The following is a 24,838-nucleotide window of genomic DNA, read 5'->3' on the forward strand; positions in this document are numbered from 1 at the left end:
CTCGGGAACACCATGGGAGAGGGGGTGTGGGAGGACAGAGGGCCAAAAGAAGGGGTGGGGTGTTTTGGAATGCTGCCTTGCTGGCACTGATGTCCACGGCATTCTCAGCAGGCCTGAGACAAGACTGGGTTCCCCAACATTCCATCATGGAAAAGCTCAGCAGGCCCTGTATTCTCTGAGGATTTACAGGTGTTAACATTACTGGGGAATGAGGAAGGCTCAGGAAGCCCTCACCGAGGACCTCTAGGCAGTTCATTAATGGTGGCTGGGGAAGGCAGGTATTTCTTTTCAGTGTGCAGTCAATGGTATGTTGTCCATGTTCCTATAAAGAATCTCTTACCCATGCTCTTGTAAATAACTAATTAAACTGCAAAACAAATCAGGAACATGAAAGTAGAAGGGGGCCTCATTAGGAAAAGAAAAAAATAAGAGGAGGGACGAGAGGGTAATGGGAAGTGAATATGATCAAAATACATTACATACATGTATAAAATATCATGAAACCCATTATTAAGTAAAATTAATATATGCCAGCAAAAACTAAAAATAACTGGGTATAGTGGTACATGACTTTAATCCTAGCACATTAGGATGTCTTCAATTACTTACATTTTTTATTATTTTATGTGTATGAGTGTTATGTATGTATGTATGTATGTATGTACGTACGTACGTACATGTACCACCATGTGCCTGGTGCCTGGGGGACCAGAAAACAGAGCATCAGATCCCCAGGAACTGGAATTATAGATAGTTGTGAGCCACCACATGAGTGCTGATAATCAAGGCCAGGTCCTCTGGAAGAGCAGCCAGTGCTCTAACCACTGAGCCGTCTCTCCAGCCCCGTCAATCACCTTTTCTCCTTTGAAGCAGGGTCTCTGACTCTGGAGTCTGCCTGCTTCTCTGCTGGAGCTCAGACACCTGCCCCACGCCAGCTGTCGGGTGGCTGGTGGAGAGCAGGACTAGGTCACTATGCTTGCACGGCCAGTGCTTTATCCACTGAGCCGGCTCCCAGCTTCAGACACCGTTTTTTTTCTTTTGACTTTTCAAGATAGGGTTTCTGTGTAACAGTCCTGGCTGTCCTGGACCTCATTCTATAGACCAGGTGGGCTCAAACTCAGAGTCTGAGGCATGCATCACTATACCGTGTGTGTGTGTGTGTGTGTGTGTGTGTGTGTGTGTGTGTGTGTGTGTACAGGGTCTCTCTGTGTAGTTTTGGTGCCTGTCCTGGATCTTGCTCTGTAGTCCAGGCTGACCTCAAACTCACAGATATCTGCCTGGCTCTGCCTCCCGAGTGCTGGGATTAAAGGCGTGCGCCACCACTGCCTGGCTATATCTAGTATTTTTTAAAGCCGCCCGGCTATACCCAGCATTTTTTTTTAAAGTTTTTTTTCCTTGGATTTCATCACACACACGCGTGCGCGCACACACACACACACACACACGTATGTTATTTTTTCTGAATGTGTATGTATGTCATGTGTGCAAGTGGGCACATGTATGTCTGGAGGTCAGGAGGGCAGTGGACCCCTTGTAGCTGGCATTACAAGCAGAAAGCCTCTACACTCCATGAGCACTGGAAACCGCGAATCGAGTCTCCAGAAGAGCAGCAAGTGCTCATTCAGCCATCTCTCTAGCTGGATACTCAAATTTTTTTTAAAAATGGGGAGAAAAAGGTTTGTTTTTTTTCAGCCTGAACACAGATATGCTAGGCAAGTGCTCTGTAACTGAGCTATATGCCCAATGGGGTGGGGTGGGGAGAGGGAACAGGGTCAAGACAGGGTCTCCTGTATCCTAGACTGGTCTCAAAGTTACTATACAACTGAAGATGACTTGAACGTTTTTAGGTGGTACTAGGGATTATCCTCAGGATTGCCAGCTGAGCTACCTCTCCTGCCCTGAACATGAACTTCTTATCATCTGTTCTGCTGGAATACAGATTTGGCCTGGTTTATGCGGTGGTAGGGATCAGACTCAGAATTTTGTACATGCTAGGCAAGCACTGTATCTATTGAGGCCCATCCCCAGACTCCCAAAGAAAAGTATTTTTAGAATTCTTGGCCAAATATCTTGGCTTACCAGAAGGAAAGGGACAATGATGCTAGACAGCTGGAGAAGAAGTGACATAAAGCTGTGACCTTCTTCTGATCAAGGTTCAGAATTAGCTTCAGGCCTAGTCAGACCTTACTGAGTCTTCGAGGCTGTGGGCACCATTATCATTAGCTCTCTGTTGCTCCTGGAACATCTTATGAGAGACTCAACACCTTCCAACAATCCAGGTTTACTATCTTTAAAGGAGTTAGTTGGAAGAGCTGGAGAGATGGCTGCCCTCCCTCCCTCCCTCCTCCCTCCCTCCCTCCCTCCCTCCCTCCCTCCCTCCCTCCCAGGACGTTCTTGCTTACGTTTCACTTCTAAGGACCCTTGTAATTACACTGGGTCCTACCCGGGGAATTCTGGACAATCTTATTTCAAGATCTTTCAGGACCAGGAACATGGCTCAGTCGTCAAACTGCTCTCCCACCAATCTCCAGAACCCACAACAAAACACACAGCATCACCCACACGTTTCCAATCTCAGAATGCCTATAGTTGGACAGACCGCAAGGAGGCAGACAGACAGAGACAGAACTCCTGAAAGTTCACAGACCAGCTAGCCTGGAATGCACAGCAGCAGAAACAAGAAAGGAATCTTGCCACAACCATAGAAACTGGAAATTCCTAACATACATACATGGTGAAGGAGATACATTCTGTCACAAATTTTCCTTAGTAGTGCTGGGCAATGAACGCGAGGCCTGGCGCATGCTAGGCAGGTACTCTACCACTGAGCTACACCCCCAATCTAATCTCATGATTTGCTTCTGACCAATAAAGTGTGGTAGAAGTGACGGCGGAGAGGGGTGCTGCGGCGTCTGCCTTCACCTTCTTGTAACGTTCCTGTGAGCACTGTCCCACCCAGAAGCCTCTGCGGAAGAAAGGAAGACACACCAACCACATCAGCTATTCAGCAGGCACTCGGTAGGTAACCCGGAGAGTGACAGGAACGGGATCGCTGCTGTAAGACGGTAACTCTGAGGGAACAGAAGCCTGTATTGTGTACAGACAGTCTCTGGGAAAACACAATACGGGACAAGGAGCAGAGTTAAATTTGAGAGAAGAGCAGACTATACTATCTTAGGTATATCACAAGGAACAGTTATGCTGAAATAGGAAATAATTACAGTCACTTAAGAATCTGCAACGAGGGGGCTGGAGAGATGGCTCAGAGGTTAAGAGCACTGCTTGTTCTCCCAAGGGTCCTGAGTTCAATTCCCAGCAACCACATGGTGGCTCACAATCATCTGTAATGAGATCTGATCTTCTGGCTTGCAGGGATATGTGCAGACAAAACACTGTATACATAATAAATAAATAGATCTTTAAAAAAAAAAAAAGAATCTGCAACTAGCTAGGTATGGTGCTGTATGCCTAGCACTTGGGAAAGTAAAGCAGGGGGATAGTGAGTTTGAAGAGAACCAGGCTGGACAACTGAGACTCTGTCTCAAAAAGGGTACTTTTTCAACTAGGGGTAGGGCAGGAAATGTAACTTAAGCGGTAGGGTTATCTGCCTGGTGTGAATGAGGTCCTGTGTCACAGGCTAGTTCCACACCAGGCAGGGCTACAGAGTCTAAAGAGGTAGACAAGACACATTAAGAAATCAGCATCATGTCCAAGCTAGTTTTATTCCAGGGATACAAAGATGGTTCAACACATCAAATCAATAAACTTAATAAAGAATATATAAAGGGCAGAAATCACATGGTTATTCTAACAAAGCTCAATATCCCTTCACGATAAAATCCCTGGAGAAACTAGGGAGACAAGGAACGAGGTCAACACAACAAGGCTACTCGGGGCAGACCGACAACCGACATGGTGAGAGACTGAAAAGGCGTTTCCACTAAAATCAGGAAGACGGGCCTGCTCTGTTCTTATTCAATACAGCGCTGCAAGCCTTAACCAGAGCAGTGAGTGAGACAAGAGGAAGAAGCCTTAACCAGAGCAGTGAGTGAGACAAGAGGAAGAAGCCTTAACCAGAGCAGTGAGTGAGACAAGAGGAAGAAGCAGAGGGATAGAAAAATAGGAAGTGAAGGGGTTCAATTATTGCTATTTGCAGACAACACAATCCTCCACAAAAGCCTCTAAAGACTCCAGCAGGAAACTCAGATAACACTTTCTGTGAAGTAGCAGGATACAAAATCAGCATACAAAGATAAGGAGCTTTTTAGTACAGCAATAATGAACCTGCTGACAAAGAAATCAGGAAAAAAATCCCACTTATAAGAGCTTCAAAAAACAAAACAAACCAACAAGTTAGGAATAAGCTAGGTAGCCAGGCACAGTGGTGGCGCACACCTGTAATCCAGGGGCAGGAGGAGGATCTCTGTGAGTTCAAGCCAGCCTGGTCTATGTAGGGAGTTCCCAGACAGCCAGAGCTACACAGTGAGACTGCCTTTAAAAGAGAAGGGGCGGGGGGGTGAGCGAGGAGGTGAAAGATTGCTACAAAGAAACTTTAAACACCAAAGAAATTGAAGACGGCACCAGGAGATGTTAAGAGCACCTATGTTCAAAAATTGGTGTGATCACTATTGTGAAAATGGCCCTAGTACCAAAAGCACACAGAGGTATTGAAATCCCCATCAAGATGTCAAAAATATTCCTCACAGACAATCTCAAGCTTCAAACGAAGCAGGAACAACCCCAAACAGCCGAAGCACCCCTTAGCAGAAAGCTATGCTGCAGCCGCCCATCCCAATGCTGGACCCAATCACACCAGTGCCAGGAAGAAGACACCACGGACCCAGCCCAGGCAGACACACGGAGCAGGCAGGAGCAGGATGAGAGCCACGGCTCCAGACACCTGCTCTCTGACAAACAGATGATGCTGGGGAAACGCATCAGATGTGCACATGTCAAAGATGCACCTACAACGATCTCTCAGCCTGCACAAAATCACCACAGAGCGAATACATTAGACTTGAAACGCAAACTACTAGAGCGGTGGTTCTCAACCTGTGGGTCGTGACCCCTCTGGGTAGGGGTCGAATGCCCTTTCACAGGGGTTTCCTAAGACCATCTGCATATCAGATATTTACGTTACGATTCATAACAGTAGCAAAATCACAGTTATGAAGTAGCAATGAACATTTTTATGGTTGGGGGGTCACCACAGCATAAGAAGCTGTGTTAAGGGTCCCAGCATTAGGAAGGTTGGGAACCACAGCACTTGAGGAAACATCTGCAAAACATTTCAAGGTTTAGGCAGACCCAGACTTTCTAAAAAAGACTCCAACAATGAAGGAAACAATTCTAATAATTGGCAAGTAGGATGGAATGGAATTAAAAACTGTAAAAAAAAATTTTTGTTTTTTGTTTTTCAAGACAGGGTTTCTCTGTGTAGTTTGGGTGCCTGTCCTGGAACTCACTCTGTAGCCCAGGCTGGCCTCGAACTCAGAGATCCACCTGGCTCTGCCTCCCAAGTCCTGGGATTAAAGGCGTGAGCCACCACTGCCTGGCAATAAAAATATTTTTATGTGAGCTGTTTGTCTGCATGTATGTCTCTGTACCACATGTGTGTCTGGAGTCTCTGGAGGTAGAAGAAGGAAGGCATCTGATCCCCTGGACCTGGAGTTAAATGTGGCTGTAAGCTGCCACGTGGGAAATGAATCTGGGTCCTCTCAAGAGCAAGTGCTCTTAACCACTGAGCCATTTCTCTACCACGTTAAAAGGTTCTTGACTGGGGACAAGATGCTTGCCTGATATACCTGAGGCTTCTGATTTAATCTCCAATACCATAAATAAAATAAAATAGCTTCTCCCTCTGGGCGGAGTTGGCGCATGCCTTTAATCCCAGCACTGGGGAGGTAGGGGCAGGCGGATCTCTGAGTTCAAGGCCAGCCTGGTCTACAGAGCAAGATGCAGGACAGGCACCAAAACTACACAGAGAAACCCTGTCTCAAAAAACCAAAAAAAAAAAAAAAAATGCTTCTCCCAGCAAAGAAAATCAGCACAGTGAAAAGACAGTTTATAGAATGGAAGAAAAGGCTTTGCCAACTATACATTTCACTTGGAATTAATATTTATAAAGAACCCCATTTTTTTTCTCATTTTGCCATGTGTGAGGGTACACACCTTTAGTCCCAGCACTCACTCGGGAGGCAGAAGCAGGCAGATCTGAGTTCGATGCTAGAACTCACAAAGTGAGTTCTAAGGCAGCCTTGTCTATACACCAAGAAATCCTGTCTCAAAAAAAAAAAAATTCTTTTTCATTTTAAACAAGTTTATTTAAACAGGAAGATGCTTGGCTCAATAAGAATATTACCTAGGACTCATGGATTAAGACATTTTAACAATTTATTATTTTTTGTCTTATGTGTATGGACATTTTCCCTTCACATATACGGACACCACTTGCATGTCTGGTGCCTGTTGAGGCCAGAAGACAACACTGAACTCATTCATGGAACTGGAGTTACAATTGTGAGCCACCACGTGGCTGCTGGGAATTGAACCCAGGTCCTCTGGAAGGGCAGTCTTAACCTCCAAGCCATCTCTCCAGCCCTGATTCATGATTTTTTAAAAAGAGTAATTTACCCCTCCTTAAAAACAAATTGCAACCTGGCAGGGGTGGTGGCAGCAGCAATGAATGGCTGCACCTTTAACCCCAGCACTCAGGAGGCAGAGGCAGGAGGCTGAGTTTGAGGCCAGCCTGGGCTACAAAGCTAGTTCTAAAAAAAAAAAAAAAAACCAACCAAGATTGCTATTTACAAAAGTTATAGAATCATCCTTGGTTTTACAATGATAAATAGAAAACATTAAAATTCTCCAGGAACAAGGTATGAGGGTTTATATGTTGTTGGATAAGAGACAATGAGAACAAAAGAGCCACTAGAATACAAAGGTAATGGCTGAAGCAGCATGCCACTAAATGGCGCTGGTTTAAAGAACCAGTACTTTCCCCATACCACCATCACCACGTAATGCTAACCAAAACGAACAGCAGCCATCTAGTTAAATAGATAAAGTGTAGCACGCGTGTGCACACACACGCAAGCTATTTTATGTCCGGTAAGAGAACGGGGAAGGGAGAAAGCCATTCTGCAGTACTGAGGACGGGTCCCAACTGCACTTCCTGCCCACGCACCCTCCTCTGTAACGACATTCTGGAGTCAAGCAGCCGGTCCCCTCACCTCTCGTCTGCTTCTGTCTCATCCCCCATTTCCAGCTGTGCAGATCTGGCCGCTCCACCGACCGACTGCCCATCCAACTGGAAACGATCTGTCTGTTCACTAAGTGGCATATGCCTCCTAACGAGAACCGTCTGCCCACCACGCCAAGTTAATACAACCATGGTTCTCAGTCCTGACCCTCCCCACCAGCCTCCCTAGATGAAGCTCCACAAAAGAGGGAGCTGGGAGCACTGAAGGAGCCGTCGAGGCAGCACCAGGAGCACCAGGAGCACCAGCCGTGGGCACATGTCACGGTCCCTCCTTTCACCCAGCATAGGAACTCCAACAATTCAACACCAAGAACCAACTCAACCAATCAGCAGACAGTCAATAAACTGAAAAGACAGCTCTCAAAGACAGAAATACGAACAGCCGATGAAACGTCCAACATCCTCAACCATCAGGAACACAACTGAACGTGTGAGGGCCAGGGAGATGGCTGAGCAGGCACTTGCCCCCACACCTGACGCCCTGACTTCAATCGCCAGGACCACAGGGAAAGCATGGCTTACGTGCACCAAAACCCACACATGCATAAAATACATTGTAAAAAATGCTCTGAGATTCCATCTCACCCCAGTCAGAATGGCTGTCATGAAAAAAGAAACGTGGTACCAAGGACACGAAGTGAAGAGGAACCCTTCTCCACGGATGGGAGAATGGAAACTGGTGCAGTCACTGGGTGTTAGAACAGGGAGGTCCATCAGTGAAGTGATCGGGGCCCTCCGTCAGCACACCAGAAGCAGCGGCACGATGCCTAACCGCGAGTGCGCAGAAGCAGCCTTGGTGGACAGAAACAGATGCACGGATAAACAAAAAGTGGTACTTACACGTGTGGCAGCAGAATCAGAAATGGAACTGTGTTCCAAGATCTAAGCTGGACTCGGGAAGACAGATACCACTCTCTCCCATGGGTGAGAAGATCTAAGTGTATTTGTGTGTATGTGTGTGTGTGTGTGGGGGAGACATTGAAGTGGAAAGGGACTATGAGCAGAAGGAGGTCTGAAGGGGAGAGGAGTCAACAAGAGGGAAGAGAGGTCATATGAAGAAGAGGCACAAGGGAAGAGCTTTTTTTTTTTTTTTTTTTTTTTTTTGGTTTTTCAAGACAGGTTTCTCTGTGTAGCTTTTGGCATCTGTCCTGGATCTCACTCTGTAGACCAGGCTGGCCTCGAACTCACTGAGATCCGCCTGGCTCTGCCTCCCGAGTGCTGGGATTAAAGGCGTGCGCCATGGAAGGGGGCCAAGGAGAGGAGGAGACAAGACATAAAATACAGGGTAGAGCACTGTTTCAGTCAGACAGTGACAAGGGGTCTTGGGGAACCGCATGGTCAGAATCCCCCATATTCTAGGACCCAGGCAGGGAAGGACAGAAAACAGAGGTGCTCCCTCTACTGGCCTGTCTTCTGCACTCACCCTCCTGACCGACTTAGTCCTCACTACGCATTATGCACATTTTCACTGTGGGCTCCACGTTGGAATTGAACTTACCCCCACCTCCAGTCTACACTGAAGTGTGTGTGCACTCTGGGGCATGTGGAGGCCAGAGGTCAATCTTTTTGTTTTGTTTTGTTTGAGACAGGCTCTCTCTGTATAGCCCTGGCTGTCCTGGAACTTGCTCTGTAGATCAGGCTGGCCTTGAACTCAAGAGATCTGCCTGCCTCTACCTCTGCTGGGATTAAAGGTGTGTGCCACCAACATCACACCAGAGGCCAATCAGGATCCATCCACGATGGAGACAGGAGTCTCTCACCAGGACGGAGGCCTCTCAGATCAGGCTGGGCTGGCCAGCTGGGCTAGCTCCACCTCCCCAGCGCCATCATGACTAACTTTTTACATGGGTACCAGAGGGTAACTCAGTTAACTATGATGGGAATAAAGGTGTGTGTGTATGTGTGAGAGAGAGAGACAGAGAGAGACAGAGAGAATATGCACAGACCCCAGCCCAAGCAGAAAGAGAGAGAGAGAGAGAGAGAGAGAGAGAGAGAGAGAGAGAGAGAGAGAAAATATTCGCAGCCCCCAGCCCAAGCTTTTCAGGGCTACTCATCTTTTAGTCAAGCATCTAATATAGTACATGTTCATCTATTGGATTGTTCTGGGAAAACAAAAACAAAACTGATCAGAGCAATCTAGTCCTGTTTCAGGATGGTATAAACGTCTGTTTTTTGAGTCTCACTAAACAGCCCAGGTTTGCCTAGAAGTCACTATGTAGCCCAGGCTGGTCTCAAACTCCTACTGATCCTAGTGCCAGCCTCCCAAGTGCCAGGTTTACAGATGAGAGCAACCATATCCAGAACGGGCATGTAGCAAGCATGTTTTAGTAAAGCCAGCATTCTAAGTGATCAGTCAAGCAACAGACCCACAGAAACTACTCAAATCTAACTTTTTTTTCCTTACATGTGGATCTGGCTTTTCTTGACTTCTGGCTTACTTTCTTGACACAGAATACACATAGTAGAGGCCAAGCCACCTGGCTTAGGTGTAGAGACCCATAGTAGTGCGAACTTACTCAGGATACAAGAATCTGAGCTTGCTTTACCCAGCAGGGCTGCATAAGAGGATGATTTGACCATGGGCATGGTTACCAGGTGTTTGGAAGAGTCTAGACTTGACTGTGTGGTTGTTCTGATCTAGCAAGGGGGAGGTCTTTTGCCCTACCCCTTGGCACTTTTATAAAAAGCCCTTTGGAGGAGGCAGAAGGGGCCATTGGGTTTTGATCCAGGTCCTCCCGAAGCTATCCTGTGCTTTTGTCTTTCTCCTCTTCGCTATTTCTATCCACAAGTCTCATATCCCTCTCTCCTCCTCATAGGAACCCTTTTAAAAGGTGGGAGCTGCCCTCCTACATCTAGGTGAAGAGTCTGCATCTCTCCTTTTTAAATACCCAAGCTGAAGAGGCTGACATCTTTAGCTTAGTGTTTAAATTGCCTCTCCTTCAAAACAAGTTTTCTATTGAAAACCATCCATGGTTTTCTTCACTGTTATTCGCGTGTGCCATTTCTGTTTCATGTATTTGCTGTAACTCTTTCAGAACTTTTTTATCCTTATCAAGGCTACTAACGATCGTAACTGTGCTTTTCTCAGACTTCCTCACTGTCTGTATTCCTCAGTGAGAGCACTGTATTCACACTAAGAGAATCTCTAGTGAGGTGTGGTAAGTGCCTTACTGGGATGCTTGTTACACTACCACCGCCCAAGCCTCATCCCCCAGTTTAGAGGATCTCTAATGGGGCTCAAAAGCTCTCCACGTGACATGAATACGCGAGGGTGGAGAACAAGTATGGACTCTATCAGGAACGCCCAGATTTACATCCCAGTAAATCTCACCACTACTAGTTGGGACCTCCGGAAGTTAACGTCCCTAACCTTCATTGTCCCGGTGTCCACCATGTGCCAAGTGTGGCAACTGGTGTGGAGCAAGGGTGGGTAGGACAGTCTTTGTCCTTCAGGAGCCTCTGGTGTGAGACACAGGACCCCGAAAGCCACAAACATGAATGAAACAGGGCAACTAAGGCACATGACAAATGACACTAGTCTAGTGTGGCAGATCAGCAAAGTCTCTTCTGCTATGGGGTAAGTCCTGACAGCCAGATGAGGCTGCTGAAGGAAAATGTTCTTAAAAAGAGGAGTACAGCAAGGTCTGAGGACAACGGAACTCCATTTACTGGATGCAAGCACACCGAGGCTGAGGCATTAAGTTAGGCTGAGGCAGGGCCACTGACTCAAAGAAACGAAAATGTGGGCTGGGAGGACAGCTCGGTCAGTAAGGAACCTGCCAGGCAGGAACCAATGGGACCCCTGGGACAGGTGAAAAGGTGAAAGCAGAGCGGAGTAAATCCTGTAATCCTGGTGCGGGGGAGGCGGAGACAGGCAGATCCTGGGCAACCAGCCTCGGATCAAGCTCTAGGTGTAAGTGAAACACCCCTTTCCAGAAAAAAACAAAACAACAACAAAAGAAAAACCCCTCCCTATGCTAATTCCCTGCCGGGTTCCACCCTCCTGAATGCTTAAGGGAAGATCCTTGTTTGTGTATCCTGCATAATGGGCATTAACAGCTTGGATGCAAGATTGTAAAACATCAGTAGCGAACTTCTGCTTTCCGGGGTTCTCCCATTGTGCTATAAGCCTGTATTTAAGACCTCCTACCTCCTTCAATAAACAGCATTCAGCATTAAATAAATTAATTAAAAAGAAAGGAAGAAAGAAAGGAAGAAGGAAGGAAGGGAGGGAGGGAGGGAGGGAGGGAGGGAGGGAGGGAGGGAGGGAGGAAGGAAGGAAGGAAGGAAGGAAGGAAGGAAGGAAGGAAGGAAGGAAGGAAGGAAGGAAGGAAGAACAAGGTGGTTGGCTGGGTGTTGTGGTGCACACCTGTAATCCTGGTACTTGGAGGCAGAGGCAGGAGGATCTCTGTGAGTTCAAGTTCAGCAAGTTCCAAGCCAGCCATAGCGACACAGAGGGCTCCTGTCTCAAACAAACAAACAAACAAACCAAAAATAAGGTACACAGCTCCTGAGGAACAAGACCCAGCTGAGTGGACCTCCGGCCTCCACAGCCATGCAAATACCTGCACACGCTGAGGCGCACACACCCCAGAAGTAGAAAGGGATAGAGGGATAGAGGGATGAAGAGGAATAGGTCTCAGCCTCTTCACCTGCAAACACTGGGCTTACTCCTCCTTCGCTATACCAGAGGTTGCTTTAGATATTTAAGGCGGCACTTCCAAATAATAGGTATCAAGTGAGGAATCCTCCTCTTGGAACCTGCAGGTCACCTCTTCCTAGCACAGAATCGGATCCTCTCCAGCTCTCTTCCTAGGCACATCTTACCTACTGATGTCAACTTCTAGATCTCAAGCATGCCAACACTGGAATCTCCTACAAAGCGTTCAAACATCTGAATACATCAAAACTAGGGTGTAGATTTAACAAGTTTCATGTATTTTTTAAATTAAAAAAAAAAAAAAATTGCAGCCGGGGCTGGAGAGATGGCTCAGTGGTTAAGAAAGAGAACTGGCTGTTCTTCCAAAGGACCCAGGTTCAATTCCCAGAACCCACATGGCAGTTCACAACTGTTTATTACCTCAGTTCCAGGGGATCTGACACCTTCACACCAATGCATATAAAAATAAATAAATTATAAATAAAAATAAAACAAAAAACTGCTGCTAGCCGCGCAGTGGTGGTGCACGCCTTTAATCCCAGCACTTGGGAGGCAGAGTCAGGCGGATCTCTGTGAGTTCAAGACCAGCCTGGTGCTGTGGGATGGTCTGTATGTCAAATTGCCCTGATTGGTCAATAAATAAAACACTGATTGGCCATTGGCCAGGCAGGAAGTAGGTGGGACAAGGAGAGAGGAGAATTCTGGGAAGCAGAAGGCTGAGGAAGAGAGACACTGCAGCCACCGCCAGGACAAGCAGCATGTAAAGAAGCCGGTAAGCCACCAGCCACGTGGCGAGTTATAGATTTATAAAAATGGGTTAATTTAAGATATAAGAACAGTTAGCAAGAATCCTGCCACGGCCATACAGTTTATAAGTAATATAAGCGTCTGAGTGATTATTTTATAAGTGGATTGTGGGACTGCGGGGCTTGGGGAACCTGGAGAGAAGCCCTCCAGCAACAGCCTGGTCTACAGAGTGAGATCCAGGACAAGCACCAAAACTACACAGAAAAAACCTGTCTTGGAAAAACAAAAACAAAAACACAAAACAAAAATGCATCCCTAGCAGTACTGCTGGTGAAGTGACCGTCTTCAACAGCTCTGTCCATCACCACGTGTCTGCATCCTGAATGAGAACTGGGAGGGTTTCTGCATTCATTGGCATTTCAATAAATGTCAGGTTGTTTTCTTGGGAGGGGAAAAAAAAAACACAACTGCAGCCCATACCAAAATACTTAAGATTATAACCATAGCAGCTCTTGTGCATTAAGTAGACAGCTTTGCGGGCTTGAGAGATGGCTGAGAGGTTAAGAGCACTGTCTGCTCTTCCAGAGGTCCTGAGTTCAATTCCTAGCAACCACATGGTGGCTCACAACCATCTGTAATGAGATCTGGCTCCCTCTTCTTGCATGCAGGAATACATGCAAATAGAATACTGTAAACAAACAAATCTTTAAAAAAAAAAAAGTAGATAGCTTGCTCTGAGTAGAAGACAAATTTTCTGTCTAATATAAAACAACAGGACTCCCTTTTTAACCATCACTGCTTTTATAACATTCTCTTGTGCACACACACAGGCAGGCAGAAAATTCACACACACACACACACACACACACACACACACACACACACACACACACAAAATTCAAAACATTTTGTTTTTCAAAAGTCAATTACAATTGACCTCAAATGTATAGAGTATTTATTAGAAAGCATTTCAGCTGGGCATGGTGGTGTACCCCTTTAATCCCAGCACTCAGAAGGCAGAGGAAGGAGGACCTCTGTGAGTTCAAGGCCAGCTAAGACTACATAGGGAGACCCTTTCTCAAATAAGAAACCAACCAAATTCATGTCTAACTGACTAACTGAAAGAGCTGTGGAGACTGGGCTGCTATCTCTGGCATCAAAAGTCCTAATTTGGGATCAGGAGTTTAGAGAACTTGTTTGTTGCTCTTGCAGAAAACTTGGGTTCTCGTCCCAGCACCCACACAGTGGCTTACAAACACCTTAACAACTCCAGTTCCAGGGCACCTAACGTTCTCCTCTGACCTCTGCAGGCACCAGACATGAATGTGGAGCACAGGAATTCGTACACATAAAATAAATATAGTTTTTAAATGGTCTGATTTTCAGTTGGGCATAGTGGCACATGTCTTTAATCCCAGTATTTGGTAGACAGAGGCAGGTGGTTTGCTGTGAGCTCAAGGTCAGTCAGAGAGGTAAAATGAGACCCTGTCTTTAAACAAAAAAAACTTCCATTTCTGAAATTCTGTTTTGGCCAGGCATGGTGGTGCAGACCTGTAATACAGCACATCAGAAATGGAGCAGAAGGAACCGAGATTAAAAAGCCATCTTCAGCTACATAGTGAATCGGAGGCCAGCCTGGTGGGCCATAGAAAACCCTGTCTCAGAAATCACAGTAACTACTAAGTTGACCCTTTAATAAAACACTTGCAAGTCTTAAATACTGATTTCCAACTTTAGTATTAGAGGACTGACCCAAAGAAAAACAACCTGCCAAGAAGTGGTGGTATACCATGCCTTTAATCCCAGCACTCCAGAAGCAGAGGCAGGTGGATCTCTGGGTTCAAGGCCAGTCTGGTCTACAAAGTAAGATCCAGAATAGCCAGGGCTATGAAGAGAAGAAGGAAGGAAGGAAGGAAAAAACCTATACATCTTCAGAACGATGAATGCTATCAAGCTGCTACTTGAGATGGTCTCACTATGCAGCCCCGGTTGGCCTGGAACTCCCTATGTAGACTAAGACTGGCCTCTGCCTCCTAAGTGCTAGGAAAAGGCATGTTGGAAATCTAGCCACACTGCTACTTCTACCAAGCATCCCCCTTGTTAAAACTTTTATCAACCCATGTTGGTATTAAGCTTTAAACTTGAATATTAAGATTCTAACAACATTTGGTTAGGTACCAAACAACATGGCCCTTTTATATCACACTTGCCTCAATGAAGGTATACTTTCATGCTAAGTAGTCTTTATTTTTTGTTTTGTTTTTGTTTTTGTTTTGTTTTGTTCTCTGTTTAACAGTCCTGGCTGTCCTGGATTTCACTTTGTAGACTAGGTTGGCCTCGAACTCACTGAAATCTCCCTGCCTCTGCCTCCCAAGTGTTAGGATTAAAGGCATATGCCACCACCACCTGGCACCAAGTAGTCTTTTTGATAAGGAAATCCATCCATTTTATTAAGTCAACTGAAGCAAGTTAACACAAAAAAGGTAATTATCTGTGACTTTCATTTAGAAGATAATTATATTTAGAAAGGGCCAAACTGTGAGTGAATACTGGATGACAGTCACTATATTATCCAGTCCTGGGAGGCAGATTTGACTAACAAGGATCCATTTCGTGGAAAGGAAGTGTAACTTAAATAGTTTTTTTGTAACTTGTCCTGCCAGGAAACGGTACTTATTCTTTGAACCCAAGGTTAGCTCAAACTTCAAGGAAGAACCTCATGCCTATTCCTGCTTGATACCATTGTCTCAAGGTACTAAGTAGACCTTAAATAACTGTAATAAATAACTTAAATAAACCTAACACAAAAAAAAAAAAAAAAAAAAAAAAAAAAAAAAAAAAAAAAAAAAAAAAATAAATAAATAAATAAATAAATAAACCTAACACAAACTTCATAAGTAGTGGCTGAGTTTCCTTTTCAGTCCTTTCTTTAATATGCCAAATAATCCAGACCATGAGCTTTCCCAGACCTTTAATCATTTACGGTGTTCTCTGCCATACCTACCCATTAGAACAATTTAAAACAAAAAAATAACACTGTGCCAATTATTTTCAGAAGCTGAGAGATACTAATCAAGTGATCCTAATAGTCTTAAACACTATTCTCAAACGAGAAAAGATAAATGGAGATTGGGAAACTGGTATTCTAAAGTGCCACCATCTAGATAAAATTACCCTGTGAATTGGAGCAATTTCAATCAGACCCTGTAAAATTGAACATTTTTCTCAAGACTAGAATTAGAGAATAACTATAAGATAGTTTAAGGACCTGAACTCTGAAAAATAAAAAGACTTTCCACAGGCAAATTCAACAGCAAAGGCAGGCAGCAGAAACTAGGAAGAACACCAACAGTTTAGAAGAATAATAAATAAAATTACAAAATGATAAATGTATCCATCTCATGGCCATTCTAACTTTTTTTTCTCCTATCCTGGAACTCGCTCTGTAGATCAGGCTGGCCTCAAACACACAGAGACCCGCCTGCCTCTGCCACACAAGTGCTGGGATTAAAGGTGTCTTATTCTACCTTAATAGATCATAATTACTCTTGAAAATCATGTGCTGCTTAAATAAAGCCTGAATGTCTTCCTACATTGCTGTCCTGGGTTTTCAGTCAATACACTACACACTAAGAGAAACTCCAACAGCATTTTCTAAGCATTAAAAACTCAACTGTGTTTTATTACTGGGTGCCAGTACTGCCATTAGACATTAACACACAACCAACGGGCTTAGAATCAAAATAAACCAGAGTAGGTAAACAATTTATTTAATTATCAAACTCACTAATCACTCTTAAAAATGACTTTTCTATGTACATGGCCAGGCCATTAATAATTACATCCAAATGTCAGGTCCACTATTTAGTAATAAGGGCTCGTGTATTTTTGGAAAGAGAATTACCACACTAGGATCCATTTAACAATGTACTCAGCAAGATAAGCACCACATTATTAAGTGGAGGAAGTGGAGGTGGATCCAGCTGAACTGTGTGACAGGAAGCACTAGCTCTGGAAGTTCAGAAACAGGAATGCCAAGTTGCGTGCTGGCACAAGGAGAAAACAAGCGGGTGAATAAAGCCAAAAGAGGAAGTGCTTTTCAGTGACAGGCCACACAGTACAGACAAAAATCACCCCCAGTGTTTAAAAAAAAAATCATCACCTTAAAAAAATTAATAAAAAATTTCTTCTGGGGTTGGGGATTTAGCTCAATGGTAGAGCACTTGCCTAGCAAGCCCAAGCCCCTGGGTTCGGTCCTCAGCTGGAGGGTTGTGGTGGGGGGATTCTTCTGTCTGTGCTGTGTGAAGGAGACCAGAAGAGGGCATGGAGTTACAGGTGATAGGATCTAGCTCTGTGGATACTGGGAAATGAACTCCAATCCTCTGCAGGAGTTAAGTGTTCTTAACCACTGAGCCATCTCTCTATCTAGCCCCTAAAGTTAAAACAGGCTTGTGTAAGAGTGCATTCTGCCGGGAGGTGGTGGCGCACGCCTTTAATCCCAGCACTTAGGAGGCAGAGCCAGGTGGATCTTTGTGAGTTCAAGGCCAGCCTGGGCTACCGAGTCCCAGGAAAGGCACAAAGCTACACAGAGAAACCCTGTCTCAAAAAACCAAAAACCAAACCAAACCAAAACAACAACAACAACAAAAAAAGAGTGCATTCTCCAGCCGGGTGCCCCCAGCACTCAGGAGGCAGAGGCAGGCCAATCTCTGTGAGTTCAAGGCCAGCCTGGTCTACAGAGCTCCAGACAGCTAGGGCTACACAGAGAAACCCTGTCTCAAAAAAACCAGAGGACAGAAAAAAAAAATATTTCCTTAGGTGTACTGGAGCCTGAATTTTACAGTTTATGGAGAACAAAATACTAACCTGGCTCATGTTTTATGTATCTATAGGGTTTAAAGAGTAGCTTGTAAGACCAAGTTATTAAGTTTAATGTCTTACAACTTTGTTGATTCACCAGACATGGTGATATGCAATTTTAATCCCAGCAGTTGAGGCCAGCCTCGTCTACATAGTCAATTCAAGCCCAGGCAAGGCCTACATATGAGCCTGCTTTAAAATAAATAAATAAGCCAGACGGTGGTGGCCCATGCCTTTGATCCCAGTACAGTTATAAAGAGCCAGGTGGAGCTCTGTGAGTTCGAGGCCAGCCTGGTCTACAGAGCGAGCTCCAGGACAGGCTCCAAAACTACAGAGAAACCCTTTCTCGAAAAACCAAATAGATAAATAAGCAAACAAACAAATAAATGTAAAAGTATGATGATTAACTTTTTTCCATGTCATTAATTATATAAGAATCATTTTTTAAAAGTGTGTAAATTTGCCGGGCGGTGGTGGCACACGCCTTTAATCCCAGCACTCAGGAGGCAGAGGCAGGCGGATCTCTGTGAGTTCGAGACCAGCCTGGACTACCAAGTGAGTCCCAGGAAAGGCGCAAATCTACACAGAGAAACCCTGTCTCAAAAAACCAAAAAAAAAAAAAAAAAAGTGTGTAAGTTTCACAACCTAAGTATATGTTAACACTACTGAGCCACACGACTTAAAAATGCCTAGGGTGGCAAATTTTGTTTGCCACACAAAAAATGCCTACATTAATGAGAAATTTCTTCACTTAAAAAACACTAACAGTAACTTGTTATGATTCTTCTAAGCCCAAAATTATCCTGTGATGTTTTTTAATAATTTAGTGTTTAGTGATGAATTGCTAAAATAAAAAATTTTTCTAAATGTGGACAAAACCCTTAATCCTGAACTTCAGAGCAAAAGCAAAGCAGTATTTTCATTTAGCATCTTTCAAATCATCTAAATTACTTATTGCCAAAAATCACCAGCTATGAAATTCTAAACGCATGTTTCTACTTCAGCTGATTCCTTCATTCAGTTGAAGTGAAAATCACATTTGAATGAGTGGGTCCCCTCTCCCAGGCCGGTGTTATTTAGGGTACCAAGGTAGGTGACGTTCTCCACACCTAGGCCTTCAACAGGGCGACAGCCAAGAACGCTAAGGTCAACCATTTCCATCCTGCTAACGCTTGGTTCGGCCCTACCAAAAAAAAAAATCTGTCACGCTCTTGTGAACTCCCAGCAAGTTCTGCTCGGAGAAGCGTAGGACCCAGGTGAGCCCTGCAGCCTGGGAGAGGCCTGCAAAGACCAGCTAAGCTCGGCTTGGCCACGTCTTGGTAAGCGTCCAGGAAAAAAAAAGAGAGAGGAGGGAGGGTTTCAACTTTGCACAGCCCCCTCCTCCTCGGTCACACCTAGGTTCCCTTTGGGGGAAGAGTGTTCTGGAAAGATCTACCTCTTCCACTCAAATGGCATGCCCAGATGAGCTGCCTGAGAGGCACGCAGAGCTCTGCCCACGCCCTCCTCCTCTTCCAGCACCTTCCACCGAGCCAGCGGGCTGCTCCCGGTGCACACCGAACACGGAGACCCGGGCTCACGCCTCCGCCGGCAGACAGGCTGCCCGGGGCGTCTGCAGGGGACTCTGGCCTGGGCGGCCGCTGGCCCCGCGGGGGCCCCGCTGGGGGCGGTGGGGCCGAGCGGCCGCGCACCGGATGGCGGGTGACGGGGAGGGACGCCTCACCTTGACCCTGATCTCGTAGGTGGTGAAGCGGCCCCGGCCGACCCCCACGGTCTGCGGGTTGCTCACGTCGATCTCGAGGAAGTTGCTGGGCGGCCCGTAGGCGTCATTCAGGTTCTGCGGCTTGGTGATCAGCCGCCGGGTGTCCGCTACGGTCTCCGCCATCTCGCTGTCGCCGCGGCAGCCGCGGGCTCTCTCCGCCGCCTCCGCCTTCGGCCAACGCCGCCGCCGCCGCCCGCCGCGGGGACTCCGGGCTCGCGCGCAGCGGACGGAGGCGAACGAGCACGTAGGGCGGGCGGGCGGGGGGATCGGGGGGGAGGCGCTCGTTCCTCGCGAAGCTCCGCCCCGGGCTGCTCGGGCTTCCGCCCTCTGCCCAGGGAGAGAAACAGCTGACTGGGCTGAACGCCGCGCCCCGGTACGCAGGGCCCCGCTGCGGCCCCCGAGGGACACTGCGGGGTGGGGCCGAGGCGCAGCGGCGTCACGGGACCCTGTGAGCCCGAGGCCCAGCGGGACTACAGTAACCACAATGCATCGGGCGAGCGCGCCGCCGCCGCCGAGCGACGCGCAGGCGCGGCAGGGAGGGGCGCCGGGGCGTTGGGGTGAGTTCCGGTGGTTCTGACTCAGCCTCCGCCCGGGAGGGACCCCGGAAACGGTTTTAGCTGTCTTGGCGCATTGAAGGTAGTAGTTGGAACTGCAGGGAGGAGACAAAACTGCCTACACAGCCCGTCCAGTGCCTCACTGTGATTCCTGGAAACTCGCTTCCAGAAACCTTGAATAAACGGCCCAAAGGAATCAGTTCACATCTGTCATCCTTACATTTGGGAGTTAGAGACCAGAGAATCAGGAGTTCGAGGCCAGCCTGAGCTAAATAAACCCCCGTCTCAAAAAACAAGGGAGCTGGTGATGCAGTTCATTTGGTGGATTGATTGCCTAGGATTTGTAACGTCCTGGGTTCAATCCCCAGGAAGGACCTGAATCCTGGCGTAAAGTAATGCCAGCACTCAAAATAGTGGAAGCCTGAGGATCAGAAGTTCAAGGACACCCTGCTCTACACTGATAGATTCAAGTCAGTAAAATAAGGGAGTGGAGTTTTTAAAACCTAGTAAGATCAAATCAAGGTCAAACTGTGTCTAAAGACAGGTCCACCCCCTAAAAACAAGTGTAGACAAGCCAAAACCAGCCCCAGGAATCCTGTCTGGATAAGCCGCTCTTGTTTCCCACAAATCCTGGTAAGTTGGTTTTGTTTTTACATGGTAAATGTGCCTGTATTACACTTAGAAATCACTTTAGATAAACCCTTAAAACAAATGGGAAAAAGGACCACAGAAGAACTCTGGAGGGGTTGAGGAGGGAGACAGGAAATAGGGAGCGCTGAGAACTCAGATACCAGAAGCCACTGCATTGTGCTGTCATCCCTCATGTCTCATAGGCGGCTTCTCATCCGTTCCTTAGAGACGCTTCCGGCCAGCCTAGAAAAACAGCACTGTAGCACGATCATGAAGCTAGCAAGTGCCAGAGTTAGCAGTTTGTTTTCAGAGTATGGGAGACCTGAAAAGGAGAAAGAGTTGGAGGCGAGGTTCAGTGATTAGGAGTGCTTTCTGTACAAGCGTGAGGACCCACCACTTACTACAACACGTGTGTGTGTGTGTGTGTGTGTGTGTGTGTGTGTGTGTGTGTGGTGGGGAGACAGGAGAATCCCTGGGGTTTGTTAGCTCTCAGCCAGGGTGGGGGCAGGGGACAACAAAACAGTGAGCTCCAGGTTCATGGAGAGACCATACCTCAAAGAAATAACCAACAGTGATAGAAGACATTGATGTTGGCTTCTGCCCAACATGTCAGTGTACATCACACACATATACACCATATTCACACATACACAGAAAAAACTAGAAGAGAATAAAGTGGCCGGATGCCTAATTTTTTTTGTCTACACAAATGCCTCGTTATAATGGAAATGGAAAAAAAACAAAGGAAGCAAACAAAAAATGACAAAGAGAAAAATAATAAATTGTTCTTGTAACAGTGACCAAAATTATTAAATCCCCAGACTCAGAGGGAAAGGCAGAAGTATCTGTGGGTTGGGGATTTAGCTCAGTGGTAGAGCGCAAGGCCCTGGGTTCGGTCCTCAGCTCTGAAAAAAAAAAAATAACAGAAGTATCTGGACTTCAAGGCCAGCCTGGGGTACATACCAAATTCATGTATGTACATGAGACCTTTGCCTAAAAAACATGAGTTCAAGATTTAAATGTCAAAAAAAAAAAAAAAAGAAAGAAAGAAAGAAAAAAAAAAAAAAAAAAAAAAAAAAAAAAAAAAAAAAAAAAAGAAAGAAAGAAAAAAAAAAAAAAAAGAAAGAAGAAAGAAAGAAGAAGACAGGGTCTGAGATGCAGCTCAGTCAGTAGAGTGCCTGCCTAGTATGCAAGGGAACCCTGAGGTTGACCCTGGCACCACATTAAATGGTGGTGATGGCAGATGGCCATCACCTGGCACTCAGTGGAGAAGGAGAATCAGAAGTTCAAGGCCAGCTTGAGCACCTGAAACCTTGTCTAGAAATAATGGCTGCTGAATGTGGTGGCACATGGCTATAATCCTAGCAGTGGAAGACTGGGGCGGGGGACCTCCATTGGAGACCAGCTTGAGATTCAAATGGAGAGCCTGTCTCAAAGAAAATTAGAGAAAATTGAAAAGTCTTATAACCCTAAGAGAAGAGTATATCTTTTCAACTCTAGAACACAAACTTTTTCATTTGTTTTATTTTGTGACAGCGTCCAACACAAATTCTTTTAACCAGTCACCCCTCTACAAAGAAGCAGAAGTTATAGCTAGGAAAGAAGACAGGCACACAACATAGCCAGCCAGCCTTTCAACATTGCAAAAGAATTTCAACTTTATTCTTTATATCTTAAACAATGTGGGAAACAGCTGTATTAGTTCCTCTGATTTTTGCTGTGATAAATAAGAAGCAACTTAGGAGAAAAGGATTCATCTCGGCTCCTGGTCCATCACAGAGTTCACAGTGGCGGGAGCGCACAGCTGAGACTCCTCACATCTGGAAAGATCGGGAAGCAGACAGCAGTATATGCTGGTATTTGTTTCAGTTTTTCTTTAGCCCTGACTCCCGCCCCAGGGGTGCTGTTGGGAGTGGGTATCTATCTATCCTTACTGATTCCAAATCCAGTCACGTTGACCACGAAGATGTCATGTAAGGGCAGAACTTTCTGAATAAAAAATAATCAGCAAAAAGTGCTCTAATGAAAAATGGGGGGCGTGGCCTGGGGCTAGGGCTGCCACCCAAGGTTATGCAGGAGATGGAGTGTAAAGGGGATGTGTTTTTATGTAAAGTTGGGTAACAAAGGTTAATATTCCTAATATTACAAAAGTCTCCCTGAATTCTCTCTCTCTCTCTCTCTCTCTCTCCTCTCTCCTCTCATGCACGCACGCACGCGCACACAGTAGAAAACAGAAGGAAGGACTCCAGGATGGCTCAGCAGGTAAAATGGTGCCGAGCCTGACACCTGAGCTCAGCCCTCAAGATCTGCACTGTAGAGAGAGAGCTGACTGTAGCGTGTGGCGTGGAGGTAGACAGCTTGACCATCGTGCGTGATGCTCAAACCCTAGCACTAAAGAAAAGGAAGACACCCCACACCTAGGCCAGGACTATTCAAAAAGAGACGAAGAGACATAATAAAATAAAATAAGGAGCTGGGTGTTTTGTACACCTTTAACCCCAGCACTTGGGAGGCAGAAGCAGGTGAGTTTCTGTGAGTTCAAGGCCACCCTGATCTACAGAGCAAGTTCCAGGCCAGACAGAGCTACACAGTGAAACCCTGTTTCAAAAGAGAAATGTTTATGCATATCATTGCCTATAACTTCTTTTTACTTTTCTTTCTTTCTTTTTTTGGTTTTTCAAGACAAGGTTACTCTGTGTAGACCAGGCTGGCCTGAAACTCACAGAGATCCACCTGCCTCTGCCTCCCGAGTGCTGGGATTAAAAGCATGCACCACCACCACCCAGCTCCTGTAGCCTCTTAAGAAAGGAAGTTCAAGTGGACAAGAAACATAAAGAGTGTGCCCAATATTTCAACCAAATAAATACTGCTGCTAGAGGCCTGAACCAGCACACCCGATCCATAAGTTTCATTGTAATTGTCAGTTAAGGATCTGTTTTATCAACTGCTTCCTTTTTTTATTTGAATGTGACTTCCCCAAACCCAGAAATCTCCAAGGGAAATAATAAAAGCAAGTAACTGGCCCTCCAGGGCCAGGGTCTGAATCATGGCACACCTGAGACCTGCGTGGCAAAGAGCAGCCTAGTCCCTTCCAGACCTTTTGCCAGTTCAAAGCACCATAACCCTCCCACTCCGACCTGTCTCCTACACCCCTGCCGCCAGACTGTTGAGCATTCTGGAGGAAATCCCAGACTGAGTAACGAGCAGTTCACCAAATGCATGGTTTCCAACTTGATTTGAGACTCCCATACACTCGGGAAATCTCTTACTTTACACTGGTACCTCCACACTCAGAACATGTAATCTCACTTCTTTCTGTACCTAGGGAAGTTTAAAAAACAGCTGGGCATGGTGGCACAGAGCTGTAATCCACAAGTTGGGAGGCCAAAGTTTGCTCAGTCTGCTTTCTTAAAAATATTTTTAAAGAAAGATTTATATGTGTAAGTGTTTTGCCTGCATGTATGTATGTGCACCATGGGCCTGTCTGGAGCCTGTGGAGGAGCAGGATCTCCTAGAGCTGGAGTCACAGATGGTTGTGAGCCACCGTTTGGGTGGTGAGGAGGTGCATAAAGGTGATCTGATGGACTCTGCTGAAGGCGTTTTCTCAGTGAAGTTCCTCTTTCAGATAACTCTAGCTTGTGTCAAGTTGACAAAACACTAGGCAGGATGTAGCCTTTCACTTGATAACGCTGCAGTGAACGGCCTTGAATGTGGCAGATCCCAAGTATCGGGTATGTTTGTAGGATGAATTTGTGTAGCTGGAGTTACTGAGCCAGAAGATAAGTGCATTCTTTTTTTTTTTTTAATTTTATAATTTGATTTAATTTTACATATCAGCCACAAATTCCCCTGTCCTCCCTCCTCCCGCCTCCCTCCCCCAGGTGCATTCTTAATATATAGAGATCCTGAAAAATCTCCCTTTCTTTCTAAAGTTGACACTTGATTAAATTTTTAATTAAAAAATGTTTAAATTTAGCTGGGCGGTGATGGCTCTCACCTTTAATCCCAGCACTTGGGAGGCAGAGGCAGGTGGATCTCTGTGAGTTTGAGGCTAGTCTGAGCTACAGAGTGAATTCCAGGACAGGCTCCAAAGCTACACAGAGAAACCCTGTCTTGAAAAACAAACAAACCAAAAGTTTAAATTTATTTGTGTTATGTATAAGAGTGTTTTGCCTGTGGTTACGTGTGTGCACTGTGTAGGTACCTAGTGCCAGAAGGGATCAGAAGAGAGCACTGGATCTCCTTGAACTGGAGTTGTGGTTCTGGGAACCAAATCCTGGTCCTCTGAAGGAGCAAGTGCTCTAACAGATAAGCCGTTTCTCAGTTCTTGACATTTGATTTAGCAACCCATGGGAGTATACTTTGTTGAT

At 45.9% G+C, this 24,838-nt stretch overlaps 1 protein-coding gene across 2 annotated transcripts in view; it reads right to left on the reverse strand.

Annotated features, from left to right (window-relative positions):
• The window catches only part of Snx3 (sorting nexin 3), a 36,542-nt gene extending 16,830 nt beyond the window's left edge, over positions 1 to 19,712 (reverse strand). Inside the window, exon 1 of one of the 2 annotated variants that reach the window (XM_028890241.1) lies at positions 19,246 to 19,712. In XM_028890241.1, the coding sequence (XP_028746074.1) occupies positions 19,246 to 19,407 (162 nt within the window). In that variant the 5' untranslated portion in view covers positions 19,408 to 19,712. The remainder of the gene's footprint in view (positions 1 to 19,245) is intronic. The other variant, XM_037200509.1, reaches the window with a different exon arrangement.
• Positions 19,713 to 24,838: the final 5,126 nt, after the last annotated feature.

Source organism: Peromyscus leucopus, chromosome 8a (assembly GCF_004664715.2).
Source record: "Peromyscus leucopus breed LL Stock chromosome 8a, UCI_PerLeu_2.1, whole genome shotgun sequence".
NCBI classification, from domain to species: domain Eukaryota; kingdom Metazoa; phylum Chordata; class Mammalia; order Rodentia; family Cricetidae; genus Peromyscus; species Peromyscus leucopus.